The 22,951-nt window shown below is 42.3% G+C and overlaps 2 protein-coding genes and 1 long non-coding RNA gene across 3 annotated transcripts; all 3 read right to left on the bottom strand.

Moving 5' to 3' along the window:
* Positions 1-6,966: 6,966 nt before the first annotated feature.
* Positions 6,967-7,742, bottom strand: LOC124311691. The gene is made up of 2 exons (XR_006910137.1): positions 7,338-7,742; positions 6,967-7,175 (listed from the first exon to the last, which is right to left on the bottom strand). It is a non-coding gene; the product is annotated as an uncharacterized LOC124311691 (long non-coding RNA).
* Positions 7,743-8,630: 888 nt separating this feature from the next.
* Positions 8,631-13,969, bottom strand: LOC124310866 (structural maintenance of chromosomes protein 1A-like). Its single transcript, XM_046774968.1, has 16 exons — positions 13,637-13,969; positions 13,333-13,556; positions 12,766-13,271; positions 11,814-12,705; positions 11,506-11,753; positions 11,295-11,443; positions 10,963-11,233; positions 10,628-10,725; positions 10,385-10,566; positions 10,178-10,300; positions 9,952-10,112; positions 9,740-9,884; positions 9,499-9,678; positions 9,253-9,431; positions 8,949-9,126; positions 8,631-8,873 (listed from the first exon to the last, which is right to left on the bottom strand). The coding sequence occupies exons 1-16, from the start codon at positions 13,755-13,757 to the stop codon at positions 8,802-8,804; spliced, it is 3,729 nt and encodes a 1,242-aa protein (XP_046630924.1). The 5' UTR covers positions 13,758-13,969; the 3' UTR covers positions 8,631-8,801.
* Positions 13,970-14,627: 658 nt separating this feature from the next.
* On the bottom strand, positions 14,628-20,040 carry LOC124310919. Its single transcript, XM_046775077.1, has 9 exons — positions 19,892-20,040; positions 18,625-19,820; positions 18,043-18,376; positions 17,767-17,904; positions 16,667-17,123; positions 16,411-16,560; positions 16,152-16,325; positions 15,919-16,042; positions 14,628-15,809 (listed from the first exon to the last, which is right to left on the bottom strand). The coding sequence occupies exons 2-9, from the start codon at positions 19,330-19,332 to the stop codon at positions 15,138-15,140; spliced, it is 2,757 nt and encodes a 918-aa protein (XP_046631033.1). The 5' UTR covers positions 19,333-19,820; positions 19,892-20,040; the 3' UTR covers positions 14,628-15,137.
* Positions 20,041-22,951: the final 2,911 nt, after the last annotated feature.

The following is a 22,951-nucleotide window of genomic DNA, read 5'->3' on the forward strand; positions in this document are numbered from 1 at the left end:
GCTGTTTTTGGTCGCAGACTCGCTGATGGTTGGACCTGCAGCACGCTCGCCAAAAACGGCAAGAGAGAGAGAGAGAAGGGAGGCGATCATCGACTGTGTTAAAAGAAGCATCTCTCGGCAGCAGTCTCCCGAAAGAAAGTGAAAACTAACAGAGGCAGCAGCAGCAGCAGCACTTTGCCTCCCCTGTCGTTTAGATTTCGTGAAGACGGCCAAGAGCCAGAAGGTAAAAAGACGTGTAGATCGTTTCGGGTGTCTATGCCACGTTATTTTCTATGGGGGGGTTTACGAAGGGGAAAAGACACAAGATGGAACGCTTTGAAGAGAAATCACCAAACCACGTAGAGAGAGCCGCAACCATACACGGAGGGGTGGTAATCAAATGGCGCAATACTAAGAGTCAATGCTGACTAGGCTAGTGGTGATGTTCTCTTGTGAGCAAGCACGTCTCTTCCTCGTGGCCTTTCCGCCCAACAGGTTTCCAGTTCTTTTTTGAAAAAAATTCTAGAACTGGAATTTATAATCACCACCATGGAATTATAATGAGGCTGGTGGTCGTCGCCTCACGTGAGGCGCTTCTATTTTTCTTCCTGACTAGTGGTGGTCCTGGGCGGCCTGGACGTCGAGAGTTATTGGAACGACTTTGAATCAGAAATTTAATACTCACACTTTCTATGTCGCTACATATGGGGAAGAAATTCAAAAAGTCAGACAGTCAACTGGGTCTTTTTCTAGATAGATCGTTATCTGTACACTCTCATCAAAAGTTTCCCCTTTTTCCCATATTCTCTCAACGGGGACCCATTACAGGTGGATGGGAAAAAGAAGATGTGAGCCTTGAGATTTTATAGACCATGGAAACCTATCAATGGAATTTTCTTCTTCTCTCTCTAAGGTTTTCTTCCCCCTCAAGGTTGTCGTCTAATCAGGAAAAAAAAACAGTCTAGCCATCCCAGCTTAATGTTCTTTTATTTGCTACGTCTGTTGACCGCGTTGAAAGGGTTACACTTTTTATTGCTCTAATCGTATAAAAAGAAGAAGGGGTGCGGCTTTTGAAGGACGTAACAGTTTTACAGACGGGCTGAAGAATACCGCTACACAGCTGGGGTGATTACAATTAGGAATAAGTTGCGGCAAACTACCGTTTTGGTCCATTCGCCGACCAAGATTGCTTTATTTGACTCAAAACTACAACAATGATCTCTGGCAGTTTTCAGGCTAAAAGAAATGGACTGACAGGTAAAGGAGTAGTCTGTTTTGTGAATTTCTTAAATGATATACGGTACCGGTATATCTAGCTGGCTCTATTTTTTTTCCTTCTTTTTAATGCTATATAGTGTCCATCTGGCGATAACTCAACCATGACTTCACTTTCTAATGTTGTCCGAGATAAAAAGTGGCCCGTCGCTCTTCTCGGCTCAAATTCCACAACTCTCGACTCAAAAAATTCGGTTGTCCTTTTCGCGACCCTTCAAACCTCCCGCCCTTCCCCCCCCCCCCAAAAAAAAAGTTAAACGAAAAGAAGAGAAAATATGAAAAATCGAGAACCCTTCATTTGTCTAGCTTGTTACGAATTTGCGGTATAGACTTTAAATAGCACCAGCGAGTCGAGTAATAAGAGAGAAAAAAGGGAAAACAAGGTTCGCAAAGGAGATTGAAATGGGAGGATTGAGGTCGGCAATCATCACCGAATCCAATGGACAGATTTACGTGTCGAGAGGTTTTTGCGGTTGCAGCTCGTTTATTTTTCGACACCATCATTTTCTAACGCAAGTTAATAAGATGAGAAAACGAAACGAATGGGGGAAACTGTACGTCTTCCAAAAAGCCAACTGTCAAAAGCAACTAACGGTTTTATGGTTAAACATTTTGAGGGACTCTGGCGAGTTCGTCGCCAATTGACGTGAATGAATGATTTACGGGTTATACTACACAGTATGTCTAAAAGCATTTCCTACCCCGGGCGAGGAGAAAGTCCTTTGGTCACACCACCCGAAAAAAAAAACATCATTACGACACATTCCAAGTGTTTGTAAAAGCGGATAGTTGGCCAATGAGGTAACATCCGTTTGACTAATCAAATACTTTTGCTGGCGACTGTGTCACGAGGAAATTTGCCCGTGGGAAGGATGAGTTTAAAGCCACAAGACATCCAGAGACAAGTAGCCCGTTATTAGTCTTCTCTCCGTTCCCACCCAAACGTCAATTTACTTGTCCGTTTGTTCCGATGATTACAGTCCTGGCGATCGAAACCGTCGGAAATGGGCTGGGGAGAAGAAGAAAAAAAAGAGAAACAAACTCCCCTGCCGTCCATTTTACCAGTTCAATAGTTGCTATCCTGCCAACAACTTTGCAAAAGAAAAAAAACAACCGCTTGTTGTCCTTTCACTTGGAGCTCCTCGCGGGCATCAGCCCGTTACGCAAGTAGCAGTCAGCATCAAGCGCTGGCTGGCCATCCCGAATAATCAAAGTGGGACAGTGTCTGTGTAACCCCTTGAATCGTCTATGAGTTCAACCAGGTATAGTCATGGATGCCGGGCGCTCGGCCAGAAAGAAAGAAAGAAAGAAAGAAAAAGATTTTTGATTTTTTTAGAAAACGGAATGATTGTTAAAAAAGTGCTGCTGCATATACCGATATACGAATAAATATAAAACGGGGAGAGGACGACGACTCTCTTTTTTTTTGCAACGGCGAAAGCATTTTTCTTTTTTTCTTTTAATGAGATGCAAGCCAACATGTGGATATTATTATTATACTTGCAAGAGCCGCGTGAAAGAGAGAGAGAGAGACTGCACCCTGGCTCCGCTTTGGTGTTATTATTGCCTGTGCGTGTAGAGAAAGCCCCAAAGAAACTGCGCTGGACGTGGCTGCCTGTTGCCGAGTCGTATATTTTTAAACTAACCTACGTGACGAATAAATTTTTTGGCGTACAGGAAAGCAGAAAAATTTTGGCAAGTCTAATATCGGCTGGAAAGGGAAAATAAAAAATATTAGAAAAAGACTTTCTTTCGAGACTTTCCCAATCGTCTTTATCCGTTTTGAACAAATAAGGTACCCGAGTTCGGAGCGTGAATTTGTAACAACAATAGCTATTTCGCTTTCATCATATTATTAGCCTACATGTTGCTTGTTTTATATTCGGCTGCTGCAATGTTATTTACTGTAGACCGTCTTTTACCGTGATCGCAGGCGGGAATGTCTGAGCCACGAATCTCAACGATGATTATCGGTTGCGCTATTGAACTGCGTACTAGTACTATGTTTTTGACGATGTTCAAAGTCGTTCCATTTGCAGGGCAGAACGTAAATTCGATTCGAATTCCCTGGTAGACTGATTACTGTCCCTGCCTGTCATTATGACAGGTTTCAATTTAAAGAGATTAAATGTTAAATTGACATTAAGGTCAAACGGTTCAGACCAGTGAGTGCCAGAGTGCCAAGAGTGACGTCGAAAAGGAGTGAATTGGCTGCTGCATCGTCGATTCGACTTAGCCCCAAATCAAATCAAAACTTGACGTTTGAGATGGAACGCCAAGGTAAAATGTACGTGAACTGAAGTGAGAGAAAACTAATCCACAACTCACACCATGAACACAAGTAAATATTGCCAGCAGCTATACGCCGCAAAAAGAGAGAGATTGTTATCTACAGCAAGTAACTGCTTCTTCGCAATAATCAACTCCGTTAAAGTTGTTGGTAATTAGAACGAACGTCGACGGTGAATTCCTTTAGACCAGCCAACCGTCGCGAATGGCTCGCACACAATCTTCTGTGTCCTTCGTCGAGATTGGACCTCTTAAAAAAGAAAAGAATGGGAGTACATGAAAAGAGGTTCTTAAAAAATGAAGTGGTGTACTCTCTAAATTGCCAATGGACTGCTGGCGTGTGTTCTCCGAGCAAATAATAACAGATGGTTTAGTGTTATTATCATTCGGCCTCTTGGAAATGATGGAAACAAGGTTTTCTCTAAACAGTTCATGTGTCGTAATATTTCCCTGCGTACGCTGTGTGTGCTGGTATCGGTGCAAATGCAAGGTCTCGGCCATTACGGGATTACAAGTGTCGCCCAAGCAAAAAATAAAAGAGAAAATTATATGGACTGTGGAACGCGCGGGCGACAAAGGCCACGGCAGACTGAACTCGTTTCGTGAATGGCAAACGTCGACAACGACATAACCAGACGACGTGATCTTGAAGAAAATCCAATAAAAAAATATGTTTATGGTCACACGCAGGGTCTTCCATAGAAAGGCAAACGCGCCGTGACCGGTGGGCCGCCCCTCCCTCCAGAACTCTATCCATATTGAAAATTCATTCTTGCGAATCAAAACCAAATTTCAGGGAATAGTTGTCCATGCATTTGGCCTTTAAAAGGTGTAAAGCTCTGCTGGTCCATGTCGGCATCATACACAATAGTCTCTTTACATATTTGCGTAGCATATTATACACCAATCGTTTGTCAAAAGAGACAGGCCAACCCAAAACAATGGGAGAAAATAGTTCTCTGCTCTGTTTGGTTGGAAACCTTCGGCTAGAGGTTGTATGTTATCCCGATTTCTTCTGCTTTTCTTATCGTTCCCATTGTTTTCTCTCTTTTGCTGTTGTACGGCAGCAGCTGCCGAGTTATGCCAACACTCATGCCGTCATTGTCTCAAAAGTCAAGTCACCACGTACAGTCGATAGGAATCTCTTTCCCTTTCAAATCTCTGAATCCATCGCTGATCCGTAAATCGACTCGGGCTGTCGATGGGTAATAGTCTACATGCTTACGGCTACATGTTGCGTCATCGACACGCTAGCGCCAAATTCAGCCGAGCCAAATTAGATATGCAAAGGGGGCTGGCCGATTGCGTAGTCTAGATACAGGCGCTTAGTAACCAAGTGTTAGATTGTTTATATGGTCAGACGGCCAGGCGGAGTCATCGTACATCTTTGCCACTTGTAGAGAGAGAGAGAGAGTAAAGAGTCGAGAAACAAAAAGAGAAAGAAACGATAATAGCAGACTTCGATTTGCGCATGCGAACTTCGACTTTGTTAGCCCGCGGGCTCTCAAAACCTCAATCCATTTTACGGTGCTGGATGTACCGTTTTCAGCGTGAGAAATCAAACCAACTTTTTTAAAAAAATATACGTTTTAGCGCGGTAACCTTCCGGCAATGAAGAAAGTAGACCACCAATATATTCTAGAATTTAGCTTTTTTTTTAAAAAACAAAAAACAAATGTTCCTCTCTATTTCTCCCACAGTTCAGAGTCTCTCTCCCATTTTGTCGGTGGGTGGGCCTGGTGGAAAGAGGGCAAAGGGCAGCAGCCGGCACCGAGCGCAGCGAATATGTTGACATCGTTTGGGAATTTTCTGCGGCGATTGCGTAACGTGGGGAGAGCCTGGTACAGTGGTACACGCCTCAACATGTCGTCTCGAGACAACTTACAGTTAATTCTGAGCCTCTCGGTCGTGGATCATTTTGACGTAAATTTCCACATAAGGTTTCTTGGCACTCTTATGGCTGGATTTCTCTCCGTTGAGAGAGAGAGAGACGATGATTTTAATCAAATGCCGCACACAAATTTCGCAACCAAACATTTTCACTGCCAGACAAGAAAGTCCATCGCCGCCACAATCCGATAAAATCAACACAAATCACGCCGTTTTATAGGCATAACACATGAACGACAATATTTACGATCAATTACTTACGAATACAAATTACAACATTAATTACTCGCGTTTTCCAGGCAGTCGGATCGCTTTGACGTGGGAATTCGAACAAGTGAAACAAAAAAAAGTTGCAGCAAAACGAGTTTTTCAAATTGTTCTTCAACGCGCTCGTCGCTTTCGTGACCGAGCGACAAATTTGTTGAAAAACGGGCTGCAAACGTGTCACTCTCGAGACCCGTTTGTGTGCATAGTGTTTCGTTCTCTTTCAACAGAGCGTAATCAATCACAAAGTAAGAAGTCAGAGAGAATATGAAAATCTGCTGATTTGAAATTCAGTTGGTGTTCGCGCGCCAAAAAAGAAAAGAAAGCCAAAAAAAAAGAGCTTAAAGGGAGCAGCGTGATGAATGATTGTTCATTCCCGCGTTTCCCAATTCTGCAGCGATCAAGGGCGAGTCCATCTCAACCGACACAATGAAACAATTTACATACACTCACAGGTAAGATTCGCTTGATAAATCAAAAGATACTCTGTAGTGCGTAGCCTATGGATATTCTACTACGTCGCTAGTTGACACACTTTGGGTTTTGCGACCAGCAACGGCGTATTATGCATTCGCCGTCATGGTAAAAAAGATCCGTTAAAAATGCTGTTCCTTCGGGGTATAGTTACCAACTTAATTAGATAGCAAATGCCTATTTAGGAGAAATTGGTTAGCGAATGCCCTCGCTAATCGGTATTAGTTAAACCAAATTGTTTTTTTGAATACACAAAAATGTAGAAATGAAATGGACAGGAGAAAACTGACCGTTTCCATTTCTGCAAGTCAAGAGTCGACTGCACGATGAATATTTCTGTGTTCTTCATCGTAAAAAATAAAAAGACGAGGAGAAAAGATTAGCAGTTGCCAATTATTCGGGGAAATGGAATGGAAGTCAAAGAAGTGCAACTACATGACCACGTTATGTCAAAAGAGAATCAATAAGGGAACTGCAAAGTAAAATAGTTGCGAGTGGCTTCGGTCGTATTTAGTGGACCGAAAGTTTTGACAAAACAATGCTGACCTACCTCAACGACAAAGATCGTGTTGGGGTTCGTCCTTTTGAAAGACTCAATTGATGACTAAGGCATCACACTCAAGCAGCAAAGCAGTGCTAAACTCACGGTTGAGGGTAACGATGACTCATCAAATTGATATGTACATGTGTTTGCTCTCAGTATTTTGCTGCCAAGGTTTAAGCAACTTGCATAACCAGGGGGATGTTGTAACAAAATCAATGCCACGAAATAGTAAGCCAAAATAGGAAAATAAATTCTACCTTGTAACCTGGGAAATACAGTCAGGCATCTCCATGTAATCCATCCTTTAAAAAAAAATTAACACGCCAGGCGGGAATCCTCGTGAAAACAATCACATTCACATGAGTGTACTCTGTACACGAGTACAGAGGAATTAAAAGAAGGGGAAATAAGAGATGACTTATCATCGGTGGATTCTCCATTTAAAGATGTTGTTGTTTATCTATGTTAAAAAATAATAATAAATGTTACAGAAATATTTATGGAAACCACAAGTACAGAAAATTGTTCATGGATACACACAAATGTTTGCTAAGCAAGTCATGTGAATCATTTAAATACAGCTTATATGAAATGAGATAAAAGAGAAACACAAAATGAATACCCTGTCGATGGAGCTGGCACTGCTGCTGATGGCAAGTTGAATGATGATAAGCAAAACTTTGATGGCAATGGCTGACTCAGGACACAATAAAACTGCACAAAGAAGATGTAGAGAAAGATGAACTTGCATTGCAAATTAAGTAAATGGCAAAAGCATGCTTTCACTTGGGGGCTTACTTGCTAACAAGTGCAAGTCAGGCACTTAAATAGTACAAGTTTACAATAATGAACTCAATTTGATTGAGCCCCCCATTATTACACTATTTTTATTCTCAACCTGTAATTTTGGAACTAATGAAGAGATAACGAGACACGACGATCACATTTTTCATTTTTGTAATTTAATTTGGTCGAATTTAGTGCACAACTCGTGCAGCAATTAATTTAACGCCGTTGCCAAATTTACTCCTATTTCTTCTCGGTTTCAAAGAAAATGAAATAAAACAAAATATTTCGAGGAAAAACTGGGCAAGATTAAATGTCAAGACTCAAGAGATAACTGTAATTTTAAAAATTACATTTTTTAAATCAAAATGAGCAAAAGGTAAGCTAATCCAGATCCCGATTAGCAAACTGTGCGTCCGATATCTCCTTGAAGGGCATTAACTAAACTTTAACTAAATCTTCTCGAACCTCGACTAGCTATAGCCAAGAAATCAAACCTGTCCCCTTTCCCTTTAGTAGGCGGTGGTATTATATCGGTGTAATGACGATAGCCATATATCCCAAGGCGCAGTTTTACGACAGAGTCCAAACGGCACGGCACGTTAATAGGCCAGCCGTGTCGGAGTCGCTTGACCGTTTATGTCGAGTAATAACTTAAGAGGAATAGTGCCGCTAATAACCGGCTCCATGCTTATTCTTGAATCGTTAATGATTGCGCTGAAAATAGCGACGGAACGGAACGACCGTCACACTTTCCACAGCCGAGTGAGCCGACTGTAAAAGGTAAAAGATGTGCCGCCCCGGACGCATGACTCTGCACATCCCCAACCGTTATTTAGTCAGTAGCTTCTTAATGTGTCAAGGTGGCTTCCGTTGATCCCGCCAAGGTGTACGGTACAGTTTCAATATCAAGACTTTTCTCAATGAACAGCAGATGTAACTCTCAAATGTGTGTCCTTGTGTAATGTATGTTACGTCTCAAATCTCCGTAACATCGTCGCCCAAAGGCTCGAGACTCATTCATTCATCTAACCCGACAATATGTTGTTCATCTGGCCGACAGGTGGACAACTCACCTCAACTAATATTTTTAAAAAGAGAAAATATGACAACAATTGGCAAAGAGATAGTGAGGACATCTGGATTATTTAAAGGAATGCACTTACATGCATGTTTCATTGAACGAAAGCAACCGCACAAAGATATATCCAATCATCCTGTATCATACGTATACGCTTAAAACTGCGAAATGTACAAGATTAAAACAAAAACTGACGAGTGAAGTCATTTGATATTGAGTCTATCCAAACATGTGTGGCGGATATTCGGAAAGATCCAGGTTTAGCACATTGCTAATGAGGCACTCCCCAGGCTAGATAAAGAGATCAATGGAATGAAATTAATGATTGGTTTTATGAGTGTTTGATATCAATGAACTAATTCTTACGTCGGGGTAAACTCCAATTACCACATCAGCATGTTGGTAAAATTCTTCTTTCAACGAGATAACGATAACTTGCAAGTTGGTTGCTTCTGTTCTAATGAACCGAGCCACTTTACTGATGTTTGTGTTGTCCAAAGATGCGTCGATCTCATCCAGTACGAAGATAGGAGATGGCTTATAGCTTGAAAGTTAAAAGAATAATAAATAGAAAGAATTAATTACGTTACTGATGTAATTTTATCATGACAGGACATTAATTGAAAAAACCTAGTAATCAATGTGGCGAAGAAAAAAAAAACGAACAAACCTGTGAATGGCGAATAGCAATGCCAATGCCGCGAGGGTCTTTTCTCCTCCGGAAAGACTGGACATGGGTTGAAAACGTTTGCCCGGAGCGACACAGTTGTAATTGATTCCATCAAGGTAGGGTTCTACTGGATTTTCTGGGCATAAAACGGCTTGAGCAGAATTGTTCCTCGCCAACGACTAACGGGCAAAAATTTTAAAAATGGTAAATGGTGACTTTTTAAAACCTAATGGTTTAGAAGCTTACCTTATAAATGCCATCGATTTTATTCAAAACGTGTTCAAAACAAGACATAAAGAGATCAAAGCGCTCTTGTTTTACTCTTTCAAATGCCTGTTGAGCTTTCTTGGTTTTGGCGCGAGCCTTTTCAAACTCTGTGTTGGTCTCTTGTAGCTTTTCCCCTGCCAAGTCTAATTTTTCCACAGCCTAAAGTTGAACATAACAAGAAGAAGTTGATCACGGAAAAATGTAAGAAAAAACAACGTACCCGCATATTAGGGGCTTTAATATGCTGAACTGTATGGCTCAACTCGTTCACGCGACGTTCTAGGAGATCACCTTCACGGCGTATTTCATCCGCTACAAGAAGAGTTTTATACTTGCCAGGTAGATTAGAATAGTCGACAACAATTCTAAATGAGATCGAAAACAAAGAGAATAAAGCGGAAATCACACCCGAATGTTGTGCAGGCAACTTACCGTTCTTCTCGCTCATATATCGTTTGAGAGTTTTGTGGAATGCTAATGGAATCGCTACCACTGGTTGTGACAGACTCGCTATTCATACTTCCGGTAGCATTACTATCTTGCCCAATGTCTTCCATGTTACCAAGCGACATCGGAATAACGATATCTTCCATCTATTTCGACAACAAAAATAATTAAAGAAACTGAATAAGATCAATAAAGGTAATTAAATGGTTACCTTTGATTTATTCAAAATGCTGTGCCTTTCACTTCTTTTTTTTTCAATATTCGCTTCTAAATTAGTTATAGACTTCTGAATGTTCAGCAGGTCTTTTGTTACTGCTCCCATATCTCGTCGAGCCTTGATATTAAAAAAATACAAATAATGTTGTTAATGAAATAATGAAGAAAAAATTTTAAAATCAACAGACAGAACGGATTATACCAAGACCACGCCTTCATCCATGTTGTCTAGGTCGTTCTTTTGGCACATTCGCATCGATTTCATTTCTTCCACCTTCTTAATTTCTTTACCGATTCCACTCAATTGTTTTTCTTCTGCCTGTTTGGCTCTTTCTAATTCCTCTTGGTCGTCCCTCACAGACCGCTCCCACCGTTCCACAATGGCTGCAGATAATACAGTCGAAATAGAATTTTAAGCCACTAAAAATTATTATTAGATCAATACCTTGTGTGTCTCGGGAACGCTCAAACTCCAACTGGTTTAGGATGCGATTCTTCTGGCTTTCAAATTCGAGGCGCTTCTTGGTTCGCTCTTGTTGTGTCCTGTTAGGAAAAAGGTAATATTAGCAAATGAAATTCAAATTTTAATCACTAAAGGAAACAGAAGGGATTGCAGATTTCAATTACTACTAAGTACATGCATACTGAACTGGTACAGTACCATGTTTGGAGCCTGCCAGAACAGCCGGCCAATTAAAAGCAAAACACACCAAGAGTTATGTATTGCGCAGGATATAAACTAACGAGAACGTTCAAGAGTATTGAATAACCAAGTCAGACCTGAGTTCCCGTTCTTCATACTGCCGGATGTTGGCCACACCGATTTGAGAGCAAAATTCTTCAAAAACTGTGTCTTCTACACGGTTCATACGTTCTTTAACCTTCTGGATAGTAGCGTCCCTTTCTCGTATGATTTTCTGGATTTGATCAGTTGCCGGTGCAAAATTTCTCAATTTTTCTTCTAGTTCTGCAATTTCTCTCATTGACTGCTCTATCTGCTTCTGTGTTTTGTCACGATCAGCCAATGCGTAGCGGTACCTAGAATCCAAACCTAAAATCGAATTTTCTATCATTTATTTTTTTTCCCAATCAAGTTTTGAGCTTTGGATTACCTTTAACTGTATAATTGATCGTCTGGAGCTCAGATTCCTTCCTCGACTTCTTCATGGCTTCTTGCAATTCTTCATTTAGTTTATCTCTGTTGGATTTCAAAGCACTTAGCTGCTTTTCGTTCCAACGGGCAGCCTTTTTCTGCAAATCTCTGATGAAGAGAAGACGACTGAAGAAAAGTTATGGTGTAATTTCGTTTAAGGAAGGACTAACCGAGAGCCGCCAGAAATAAGACCACTTTTCTGGTAGAATGTGCCGTCCAGGGCAACAACGGCATGAGATTCTTCCATTTCAAAAGCCACTCTCATGGCCTCTTCTTGCGTGTTTGCAATCAACACGTTATCAGTAATGAACAAAATTGCTTTCTCGATCTCGGGCGGGTCGAACTTCAACACATCGTAAAGCAGATGAACGTTAAAGGGTTCCATGGTGACACGAAGACGCTCCCTTAATGGTTTTGCCTAAAGAAAAATAACTGTTTTAAGACGAATTTTTAATGATAAAAAAGAAATCCTTGCAACCGTTAGATAGCTAAGAGCGAGAAACGTTTCCGGTTCCAACATTTTCTCTTTGAGATGCTGGATGCAGTTTTTGGCCGTTTCTTGGTTGTCGACCACGATGGCTTCCATATACTTGCCGAGCACCTTAGTGACGGGGATGTTGTAACGTCGGTGAACAGGTTGGCATATGTTAGAGATTCGATTGTAAACTCCACTATAGTTGCGCTTCAAGTCCTCGACAATTTCTCGCTTTCTACGGCTACGTGCGTCTTCATGACTGTCGACTCTAGCTTCGTCCAAATTTTTTGAGATATCTTCCAACTTGCTTCGTAGCGTATCGATCTGGTTCTTGGACTGTTCGACTTCGTTAGTCAGATCGCGTAGTAGTTTTGTCTGCTCTTCCAGTGCCGTTGCCGTTGTTCGAATGTGTTCCATTAATTTTTCGAACCGTTTTTGAGTCTCTTCCAGCTCGTGCCGCCGTTGCCGTAATTGGTTTTCAATCTCGCCTCGACCACGCGACTCATTGTCCAGTTTATCCTGGTCAGATTTTTGCTCGCGATTAACCGAGTCGAGTTCTTGATGGTAACGCGCTGATTGTTTTCCGGCATCTTCCTTCAACCGGTGGTACTGAGTAACCTGTTCTTCCTCCAATTGGATGCTGCGACCTTGACTTTGACTCTCAGACTGCCATTCGGTTTCAAACTCTTCTCTCCGTTTGTCAACTTCGTCTAGTTCTCTCTCTAGATGAACGATGTCTTGCGCGTGGGTATCATTCGCTTTCCTGGCTGAAGTAAGCGATTTCTGAGCGACTTCTAATTTTTTCTGCATGTGCGTTACTCGCTCTTTGGCTTTGATGTAGGTCGGGCGCTTTTTGTTGATTTCCGACTCAATTTCACGAATGGCTTGTTCAATCCTAAGAATAGTGTAGTAGTGGATATTTTATTAATGATTATTAGGCAATATGAAATATTACTTTGCAAGTTCTTTTCCGACTTTAGTTTGTTCCTTCTTCTTTTCTCTTAAGATCTCCTCTGCTTTTCCTTTGCGTCCCTCGACTTTTCCAAGTTCTCCTTTTATTTTGGTTAAATTTTCCCTAGCAGTTTTGATATCTTTCTCACAATGAAACAGCTTAAATAAGAAGAATGTAACTTGTTCTGCAGCAAGATCTTTGCGAAGTATTTGGTACTTTTCAGCTTCTTCTTTCTCCTTTCTAGCCTCTTTCTTATCAGCAACAATGCCTTTCTTTTTCAGCAGAGTAAACTGTATCGCTTCTTCTGCCTTCAACAGCTCTGCTTTCAATCTATCATAATCTTCTTTCAAGGCACCAGAACCTGAGATTTCTTCCAATAACGCTGTTCTTTCTTTAGGGTTTTTCATTGCAATACTTTCAACAGCACCTTGGAACACTAAAAAGTTCTTGGCTTTCACATTCATTCCTAATTTCTCCAATTCAGCAAAATATCTTGAAGAATTTACCATCTGAAGAGAACATAAGAAAATTAAATTTACCGCCAGTGATTAAAGTAGTCAAGATGATTACCTCATCATTTAGCCTGTGTTCAGATTGACCATTTGAATAAACAAGTCTAGTGAATTTGAGCTCAGTTTTATCTTTAACCTCAAAAATAGCTGAAACTTTAGCAGATTTGGCCACTGATTTGTTAATGGATGCTCCATGAATAAGTTCAGCAAGTCTTTTAACTCTGAGTGTCGATGACTTCTCACCCATTACAAAGCTTACAGCATCCATGAAATTCGACTTTCCTAAAACATAATACAGTTTTGGTATTCAACACATTTATCTTACTGAATTATAGCTGTACAAAATGTAATTTCTGTAATACCTGAGCCATTTGGACCAATGACTGCCGAGAAGTTATCAAAAGGTCCAATACGTTGAAAGTCTTTATAAGACTTAAAATTGTCTACTTCTATATACTTAAGGCGGGAACTTGATTCAGCCATTGTGGTTTTGACGAATTTGATCGTCCTTCAGTTGAAACTTTAAAGGGAACTTTTAAAAGGTATAAAGATATCAAGGGGAAAGTCAGCCTTTTAGTAAAACATCTCTGGGTAAATTAAAACATCAGAAAAATCTAGACGAAAAGTAACAACGTGTAGGCTGTAAATGTAAGCAACGAAGCAACTAAGCATGTGTTAAGCCAGGGCTGTAAAGCTCCTCTGCTTTAATCCCGGGTACAAGTACAACGAACCAAGCGTTGCCAGTTCATGTTATTGGTTGTACTTGTACCGTCAAAATTAATGTAAAATTGTAAACACATCCGGAAAAATGTATTATATTCAAATTTTATTGTATGCCGTAGTAAATATGTTCAGCATTCTTTATTTTACACATTATTTAATTTACACGAAGTATGTTAAGTTTAATTGAAAAACAACGGATGTAGACTGTCTGCTTCCGACATCGACAGTGGAGTAGTGCACGACTTGGGACTTCCACCTTCCACTTTTATCTTTCAAGTGTTTAATTTTTAGTGTTTTACTCTAGTCACGCAAACATTTATTCAAGCCGATTTTGTTGAAGATTTTATTACCTGACATCGAAATTACGCTGCATGTTTAATCGAGTTTAACCGTTTGATCTTAATAATTTATAGATAGAATTTCCTTCGCACTCTTCTTGTCCTTTAACCATCTGAAATCAAATAGGAAAAAGCCCTGCACGGCCGAGTTCGTAAATGTTGCAAAAATTGCGCGTAGTTGATTTCTTTGCTTCCCTTGAAAAATTATTCGTTGGGAATTTCTTTTTGGAAATTCAGTGATAATTCAGCGGCTAATAAAATGTGAGCAATAAAATTATAGAAACAAAACGGGTACAGAAAAAATGAAGCAGGCCTGTATAAATTCACCTGACAAACGCACTGTAGTTATAGCGGTAAACATTAATATAATAAAACAATATGATGAAAAAAAAATAATAATTTCGGACGCAGTTGAATGCACAAACGTTTTGAAACGGGGAAAGCTGTTTTTTTGTTTGTTTGTTTTATGACGACCGTAAAATCTATTATACACTGGATTAGGCTCATTTCTCTTTTTTCGGGAAAGGTGTACACGTAACACGGATGTGCAGGTCTTGATATCATTCGCCCAGCGAAAGAATAATGAATGGGAATATCTGCTGGATCCTGCCCAACACAAAATGGGGACATGAACAAAAATGGAAACGTGTTTTGTTTTACTTAATAATAATAATTAAAAAAATCGTGATTAAGACGGTGATGATACAAAAGAATGATTAATTAAAAACAACGAAATGTGTGAAATTGTCATTCCCCGATTATTTCCCTCCCCATTGATAATAAACCCATGGGCTGGTGACGACTAGGGCTTGTCGTGGAAGAAATCGATGATTGGATGGTAATCGTAGTTGGTTTTCGATTGGGCGGCTACTATCGGCCGCCTCCGGGAATTGTCGTCGAATTGCGGATTGGATTCCATCGGATGCAAGTCCATTCTGTCGTCATCGGTCATTTCGTAATCATCTTCTCTGCGATTTGTCGGCTCTGATCCTGCACTTCTGGCTCCTCCCGCCCCGAAGGGACCGAAATGTCCGCTGAATTGCTGGTCCATGAAAGAGGAGAAATCTTTCATGCCAGTCGGGACTTGGAAGTAATCGTCGGGATTTTCAGGTCTTTCTCGGTTATCGGGACGATCCTGATATTGCGGTCGCTCACGGATTTCAGGTCGTTCTCGGTTGTCAGGTCGGTTAATTTCGGGTCTCTCGCGATTATTGTCGGGTCTTTGCGGTGCCTGAGTTTCGGGATGTCGGACTTCCGGCCTGTCACGGGATTCGGGTCTCACACGCACTTCGTGTTTTTGAATGGTAGGAGCTTCTTCGGTCGTTCCTGGTGGAGAAGTCTTACGGTTGGGACCGATGACGTTGCCATTTTCGGTCGGGAATGCCGGAGGAATAATGTGTCCTGCCACTTTTCCGTCCAGCGGAGGGTACAGGTAAGCATAGCCCTGGACGTGGCAGCTGCATCCAACGGGAATCTAAAACCACAAACAACACACGGACGGTGGTGAAAAATGATGCAAGATACAAATGAAATCATATCGCTCTGCGTGTAACCGCACCGATCCGACTATTTTTTTTGTTTACCTTATAAATATCGACGTGCATCCCTTTGGGTTCTTCGAACGATAAGAGCCGGTGGTAATTGTAGACTTGGATGCAATGCGATTTGTAATGAGGCGAAACATAACTGCAACCGCTGGCTGGTTTCCTGTTTTCCCCCGAAAAACAAAGAAAGAAAAATGGTTAAAATTCGTTACATCAGTTTCCAATTATTATGCAACATGTTGGGAAATAGGGTTTTTGATAATATGCTGTACAGGCATCGTTCCATCCGTATGGTTTGCGTGTGCTCCGGCATGTTGATGATATATTTCCAGACGCCACGGCTGGTCTGCGCCAATTGCGGTCGACCGTATTTGACTTCGGACGGGCAGAGGAATCCGCCTTCTTCGGCGAAATCACGATGAGCGTGAGTGTCTTCTCCTTGTCTCCTAGTTGTCATCCATCATTTATGGTGTGAAAATGAATGATGTGAAAACACGCAAAATCAATTCGAAATTCGTAATGTATAGGTACCGGCTGCCGTAGTAGTGATTGTAAGAGTATCGTCGCTCTTCGGATGACGTGATACCGTCCACTAAATCATCGGCACTTTGGCTCCTAACTTCGGCCAGCATATTTTCCAGCGCTGGCTTGTTCCGGTTGAGATAATTGGTGATCAGCTCACTGTGAAACAAGATAAAAGATAAAAAGTAAAATTCACACAGCATTCCAATTTATGGAATTATATAGCCGGATGAAATAAGTAACGGAAGATTATTATTATTATTACGTCGGATAGTTGCGGACATCGAGGCAGATGCCTTCCGAGAAGAGATCGCAGTCCGGTTGGACGATTTTCGGACGTTGGGCGTTGGTCAGAGACACGGTCGACGGAACGGGAGGGAAGTTGGCAGGAGCCGGGTTGAAATTAGTAGTTGCCGGGTTCCCAGTCGTGATGGGCCGTCCTAATGAAGGCCGGATCGGCAGTCCAGCACTCGTAGCGATCGGCTGCCTCTGTTGAGGCGGAACATTCTGTTTGGGCGGCTGGCGGGAATTGATGGGAGGCGGTTGAACGAACTGTGTGGGTTGCGATTGTTGGTTATTGATGGGCCGGCCAATTAAAGACGGACGGAATTGTTCCTCGGTGGGTCTCGGCAACGGCGGTGGACCTCTATTCGCTTGTTCTCTCGATGAAAGCGGTGGCAAAATTTGACCCCGAGTCCCGGCCGGAATGTTGGGTTTATTTCCTATTTGGTCAACAGCCAGAAACAAAATAATAATGAAATTATAACCGCTGCGATAAAAACAATCACGTGCCCTTCTTTCTTTCTGACAGATAATCGTGAAATCCCCCCCCCCCCCTCAAAACAAAACACAAACGGAGCGTATCATTTTTTTAATGTCGAAACCGAAACGTGATGACTCGATCGAAGAAATAGGACGACTTGGTTATTATATTATATATATGTCTATATAACGGTCACGCCGTGTATAAATAAATGCGCCAAACATGTTGGAAAAAAAAAATCCATCGACCGTCAAAACATTAAAATTCGGTTATGATGATTATTAAATTTTTGTTTCTAAATATTTTCGACTGTCACGTTTGGCCCGTTGCGGTTCAATTGGGAAATTAAGCTCCTGGCCAGCAGTGTACGTACGTCTGGACGACGTCCCGTTATGTTCGTCGGCGGCGTTAGATTGAGATTATAGCGCCAGCCACACGAAGGCCACAGCCGAAAGAAAAATGTTTCAAGTTCAAGATCATCATTTCGTTCTTGTGTAGCTACTCTTCCTCACGCTTGGAATGGCAGCAGCAGCAGCAGCCACGACAGCTGCGGCGGCTGGTCATATAACTGAGAGTACATAGCATTGAGCAGATAATTTTACCGTTAGCGTTGCCCCGTATGGACGGTGTCGAGAAGGCAAGTTCCTGACGGAACGGAGGCTCCGGCAGACGGAAATCGGAGGCCTGCGCCCGGAATTCGCTGATGGGCTGGCGAGCGATTTCGTTATGAAGTGGCCGGCCTACATCCATCAGAAGAAAGAAATGATGTGATTGTGTTATTTGTAGTAACGGTCAGCGTGTGTACAGTTGTGGATTGCTAATGAACACTTTCAAATTTTCATAAATAGAAAAGAAAGAGAGAATTGCGTAATAATCACCTGCGGGTGGTGGTGGAGCAGGTCCAGACGGTACCGTTTTGACGTGAGCTCCAAGTTGTCCCGGTCGTGATGGACGAGGTGGCCTGAGGAAGAGCGGGATCGGACGCTGCTGAGCATTCGTCAAGCCGCCAGGTGTCTGTTGGCGGTTTTGAGCTTTTCGATTGGCACCTGGACGCCTCGTCCGCTTGCCCTTAGTGCTGCCGGATTTCGATTGCGGCCGGGAGCGGACATTGCTGGCCGTGTTAATAGGTCGCCGAGCAGCTGTGTCCGTGTAATGGGACTGAGTGTGGGTGACGGACGGACGTCTAGAACTGCCCTGACGCCTCCGCTGGTTCTGTTTCGGTGAGAAAGAAAGAAGAAAAGAAATAAAAACCCGGCCGGATGAAAACCATGCCATGCTCTCATACGCCCAGTTGTCGAGTTACACATAGGAATTGGCACGAAGCCAATAAATATCAAATGATAATAGCAAAAATTATTACACGAGCCGACTAACAATGTACAACATTACTCTTGAGTCGTTAAAAAGTTAGCCGTAATAATAATAATAATAATAATAACGAAACGGGTCAGCTACGATACCGGATTCTCTGGGCCGAAGAGCATATGTTTGAGTTCGTATTTGATTTCTTCGACGTTTTTCTTGGTCATGGAACCTGGAACTATGGCCGACGATCGGGGAACTTCACTGGAAGCCGAGGCCAGAGATCCGGAACCGATCGGAGCTGTTCCGCCCAACAGACTGCTGAGACCGGCCATCCCGGCCATGTTGGGTCCCAGAACGGAAGCCGGAATGGCCTCCTGTTTCTGGTGCATCAAATTCTGAAGGAGAGGAGAGTTGGGAGAGAGTCCAGCCGTTTCCAAAAGTCTTTCCAGCTTCTTGACTTCGGCGGAGCTGATGGCCCGCGACGTGCCGACCGTTTCTTCGTCGTCCTGCAACTTGTTGCTGATGTGATCCAGCTCCTGGATCAGTTGCTCGGCCACGATCCTCGTCTCGGCATCCAGGACGACCACTTCTTCTTCTTCTCCTTCTCCACCATCGTCTGTCAACGCTTCCGGATCGGGCAGGAATTCACTCTCGTCGTCCAGGTACTCGTCGTCTTCAAAGGGCAGGTGATCCTCATCGTCGGTCGTCGCTTCCACCTCGTCCAGCTGGTGGGCATCTTCTAGCGGGGCTTCGGCAAACAGGGTCGTGTTCAACAAAGGTTCAGATTGGTGGTTGGGATCCTGGTGGACATTGGAAGTGGACACAGTCAGGGCCACAAGGCCCAAAAACAAACACCAGCGCATCTTCTTTTTCTTTCTATTTCCTCTTCTCTTTCTAGTCCTCACAAACGTCAAAAGTCCGGGACCACTAAAGTTTTCAAAAAATGTGAAAATGTGCACCGAATGCTCCTGAAAGTGACACTCTCTTTGGATTATTGTATACGATGACAGTTGGTGTTGTTGTTGTTGTTGAACTGATTTTGGAGAGAGAGAGAGAGAGAGCCAGCGGATTGTTGTTGTTGACTGCCGACGACCAGGAAACCAACTGGTACACGCAAGCCAGCGCACCTTTCTACTTCTACACTGGGGCTGCCGAGTGAGTGCCGAGGACCAGAGAGCAGCAGCGGGAGAGGCGGTGCAGCGCACCTGTGCCAGCGGTTTATTTTCTTTTCTTTTCTCTCCACTGTGTGTGTGTGTGTGTGTGTGTATCCCGACGAACTATTGCTCACCCGAGCGTGAAGTGGCCGACTCTATGTAGAAAGAAAAAAATCTCTTTCTGTGATGGAACGGATCTAGAGAGAAGAGAAAAAATATAAAAGAATATTAAAATAATATCAAAGTGTGTTGTATAGTCTTATCTTACCGAGAAAATGTTTTTTATTCCAACTTTTTACCTAGCCGTCGGCGGGATGGCGTCGTTTATCATCTTAAACAATCTTTTAACACACACACACACACTTCCCCCCTTCCGCACAGATGGCCAATGCTCTTCTTTATCCCTCGTGTCCTTTTTATTTTTGAAAAAAATATTTCCCTTTTTTTTCAAAAGACAAAAACAAAACTGTTTTTATTTCTTCCGGCTTTATTCTAAACTATTTGTTCTCCATATTTTGGCTGGAACCGCTTTTCGAGTGACTGCTGTTTTTATTACAGTTTTTTGTTTCTTCTTTCTAAAAGACACGACATCAGCTGTTAGACTCTTCATCATATTTAAAAGCGTCCGTTTCGTTTTTCTTTCAAGGGCGACATAACAAGATCAGCAACCTCGGCCCAGGAGCTATTTGAGCTGTCGACAGCACGTTTGCAAATCACTATCCTACTACTATACTGTTGGCTATTACCAGAAAGAATTAAGTTTTTTCTTTCTATCGCATCTATAAACCGGACAAGAAAAGAAAAAGATGAGAGCACATAAATTGTGGTACTTTGTCCAGTACAGGAATACTACACCTGTTTTTTTCTGCTTGTGTTGCCTTTCAAACGTAAAAAGTTAAGAAGAAAAAAAAAACGGCAATTAAATAGAATCACAACGGGATATTTCTCCTTTTTTTTTCCACTGGCCAATTGAAAAGAAACACGAAAAAGGCGAAGAGAATCAAAAAAAGGAAATGGCCAATTTCGAAAAACTGTTGATCGTTTTTCAATGGAATAAAAATAGGAAGGAGAGAAGGAGAGAGAGAGAAAACAAAATGTGTGTGGTGAAACAAAAAGAATCTAATTACACCACAAGGGGGAAAGATCATCAGACAGGGTTGAGACTGCAGCCTCGGCATTCTTTTTCCAAGCACCAGCAGCAGTAGCAGCAGCCAACAGTGAAAAGAGCCGAGAGGTGAAGAGAGAAATGAAGAATCTACCGCTACTGCTGCTGCTGATGTACAGAGAGAAAACGAGCCTGGCAGCACGCAACCCTCCAACCGCACAAGACAGCAACGCCAATATCGCTAATTACCATCGAAAGGAGAAGACAACCAGAAATAAACCAAAGTTGAACCCCCACAATCAATGAATGGTCTAGGAGAAAATCAAAAGGGAAGCTGCGGGCTAATCATCGAATGTGGGAGGGAAACCAAACGCAATCAAAGCAAATACCTCTCGGACTAGTCTACCATGAATTTTACTCGTTTTATTATTATTAATAAAGAAAATAAAATAAAAAAAGGGGTCTGCTATGTTATCGATCATGAGTCGAAGAAGATGAAACAGCTCAGGGAAAAGAGGTAGATGGACCTTGGATGGACTAACGGGATTCGGCCGTGAAACGAGACTCTGGGCTTCCCAGCAGCCCAACTTGTTGCGTGAGTGTCTCTTCTTCTTCTCACAAATTCCAACAGACTAGTAGCTTAGTACATGTACAAAACAACAACACTTGATGTTATTAACGAGGCGATGCTTTTCAACGTACCACGCGCCCAAACGATCCAGCAGAGCCCATCGTGGTGAGCAGATGATACCGGCACGGGAAATGTTTTAAAAAGGGGAAGTCGGAATAAAAGAAACGAGAGCCCCAAAAGGTGATTGTCCCTTTTTTTTTTCTTCTTTTTTCTTTTGCTTCCGCATTGGAACCGGCAGCCCCGGGAGCGGATGACCAAAAGTGAGAGACCAACGGCGCCATCTGGAAGCCGGGCGTAATTGTAACGATTTAGCTAGCGGCGGAATAACTATAGCCTACTGCTATAGCACGTCACACTAAATTACTTGCAAGTCTCTTCGATAAAATCATTAAAAATGAATTAAAATAATCAAACAAAAAAAAAAACAGGAATCAAGAAATAGTTGAACGCCGCAAAACCCTCAATTTCACCAACTAACCGGAACGAACGAACGAAAAAATGTGTTTCATCTGGTACATACTCGGCCTGTGCGTTTTCTTTAGCCGACAGTTACGAAAAAAAAAACAAACAACAACTTACTACTACCGTATAGCCATTGGAGCGTGATAATGCGTCACAGTATTACTACTACATGGCGGGAGTTTACAGTAATTTTCCCGTCGAAACCTTGTGTCTGTGTATCACGTCACAAAAGGCGACCAAATAATAACAGAGCAGCGCACAATCGGACATTCCAACAATTTCCGGCAGGCCCAGCCAAAAAAATAATACTACAAGTTAAGATTAAGTCCAAATGAGTTTTCACACGTAAACATTATTTGTGTTGGAATGGCAAGAGAGTCAAAGAAAAGTTTGTCTTGATCTGCGACGCACGACGTGCAGAATCAGGGCGCTTGGAACGTGACGTCAACATCACAGGTCCGGCTTTCAAAATAAAACAAACAAGGCCCTATGTATGTGTGTGTGTGTGTGCTGTGCACACATTTGCTGGTGAAATCGTCCGGCTCGAATAAAAATAGAGCCGCATCAATAATAATCCTTGTCACTCTAATTGAAAAGTCCTCTGATCGATTGACTAAATTGCGGTCAAGTCGCTGGATTGTCTCCAGCAAAAATGAATAAACAATTTCTCGTGTGTCCACACTTTGTGTGCCTGACCACTTTGGAGACATTCTCCGAGGAAAAAACCAGCCGCATTTTCTTTTAAAACAAACGACCGCGACAATCAGCAGCAGCAGCTTGCAAGTGTCCCTCAGTACGAACGTCACCAGTCCCCCCGAAAAAAGTTTCGCGGAAGTGTGTCCATCCAAGCAGAGGACCATAAACATGGATATCATTATAGTAGCCCCCATACCGTCAAGATCGTTACCGTAACGCGCGCGGTACAACGATCCTTGGTCGTCCTTCTGAGTTAGCGGTAAAAAGTCATTTTTTTTTTCGGGCGACAAATGAATTCATCTGCGACTAAATCGATGCACAAGTCTTCGTCTCGATCCGGGCAAATTCATTATTTTTTAAGGGGGGAGGGGAAACGTTTTTTTAACGCGCTACTTTATTAGCCATATCTTTATTTTCAAACATCTGCTATCCCA

This window comes from Daphnia pulicaria, chromosome 8 (genome assembly GCF_021234035.1).
Source record: "Daphnia pulicaria isolate SC F1-1A chromosome 8, SC_F0-13Bv2, whole genome shotgun sequence".
NCBI classification, from domain to species: domain Eukaryota; kingdom Metazoa; phylum Arthropoda; class Branchiopoda; order Diplostraca; family Daphniidae; genus Daphnia; species Daphnia pulicaria.

What these genes read in the sequence shown, in the direction of transcription:
- LOC124310919 (XM_046775077.1), bottom strand. Translation starts at nt 19,332, where the DNA reads ATGCGCTGGTGTTTGTTTTTGGGCCTTGTGGCCCTGACTGTGTCCACT. An exon ending in GATGTCCGCAACTATCCGAC is followed by an intron (nt 16,561 to 16,666) that starts GTAATAATAATA and finishes CTTGTTTCACAG; the next exon opens with TGAGCTGATCACCAATTATC. An exon ending in AATCACTACTACGGCAGCCG is followed by an intron (nt 16,326 to 16,410) that starts GTACCTATACAT and finishes GATGACAACTAG; the next exon opens with GAGACAAGGAGAAGACACTC.
- LOC124310866 (XM_046774968.1), bottom strand. Translation starts at nt 13,757, where the DNA reads ATGGCTGAATCAAGTTCCCGCCTTAAGTATATAGAAGTAGACAATTTT. An exon ending in TATGAAGAACGGGAACTCAG is followed by an intron (nt 10,726 to 10,962) that starts GTCTGACTTGGT and finishes TTTTCCTAACAG; the next exon opens with GACACAACAAGAGCGAACCA. An exon ending in GCGTTCCCGAGACACACAAG is followed by an intron (nt 10,567 to 10,627) that starts GTATTGATCTAA and finishes TATTATCTGCAG; the next exon opens with CCATTGTGGAACGGTGGGAG.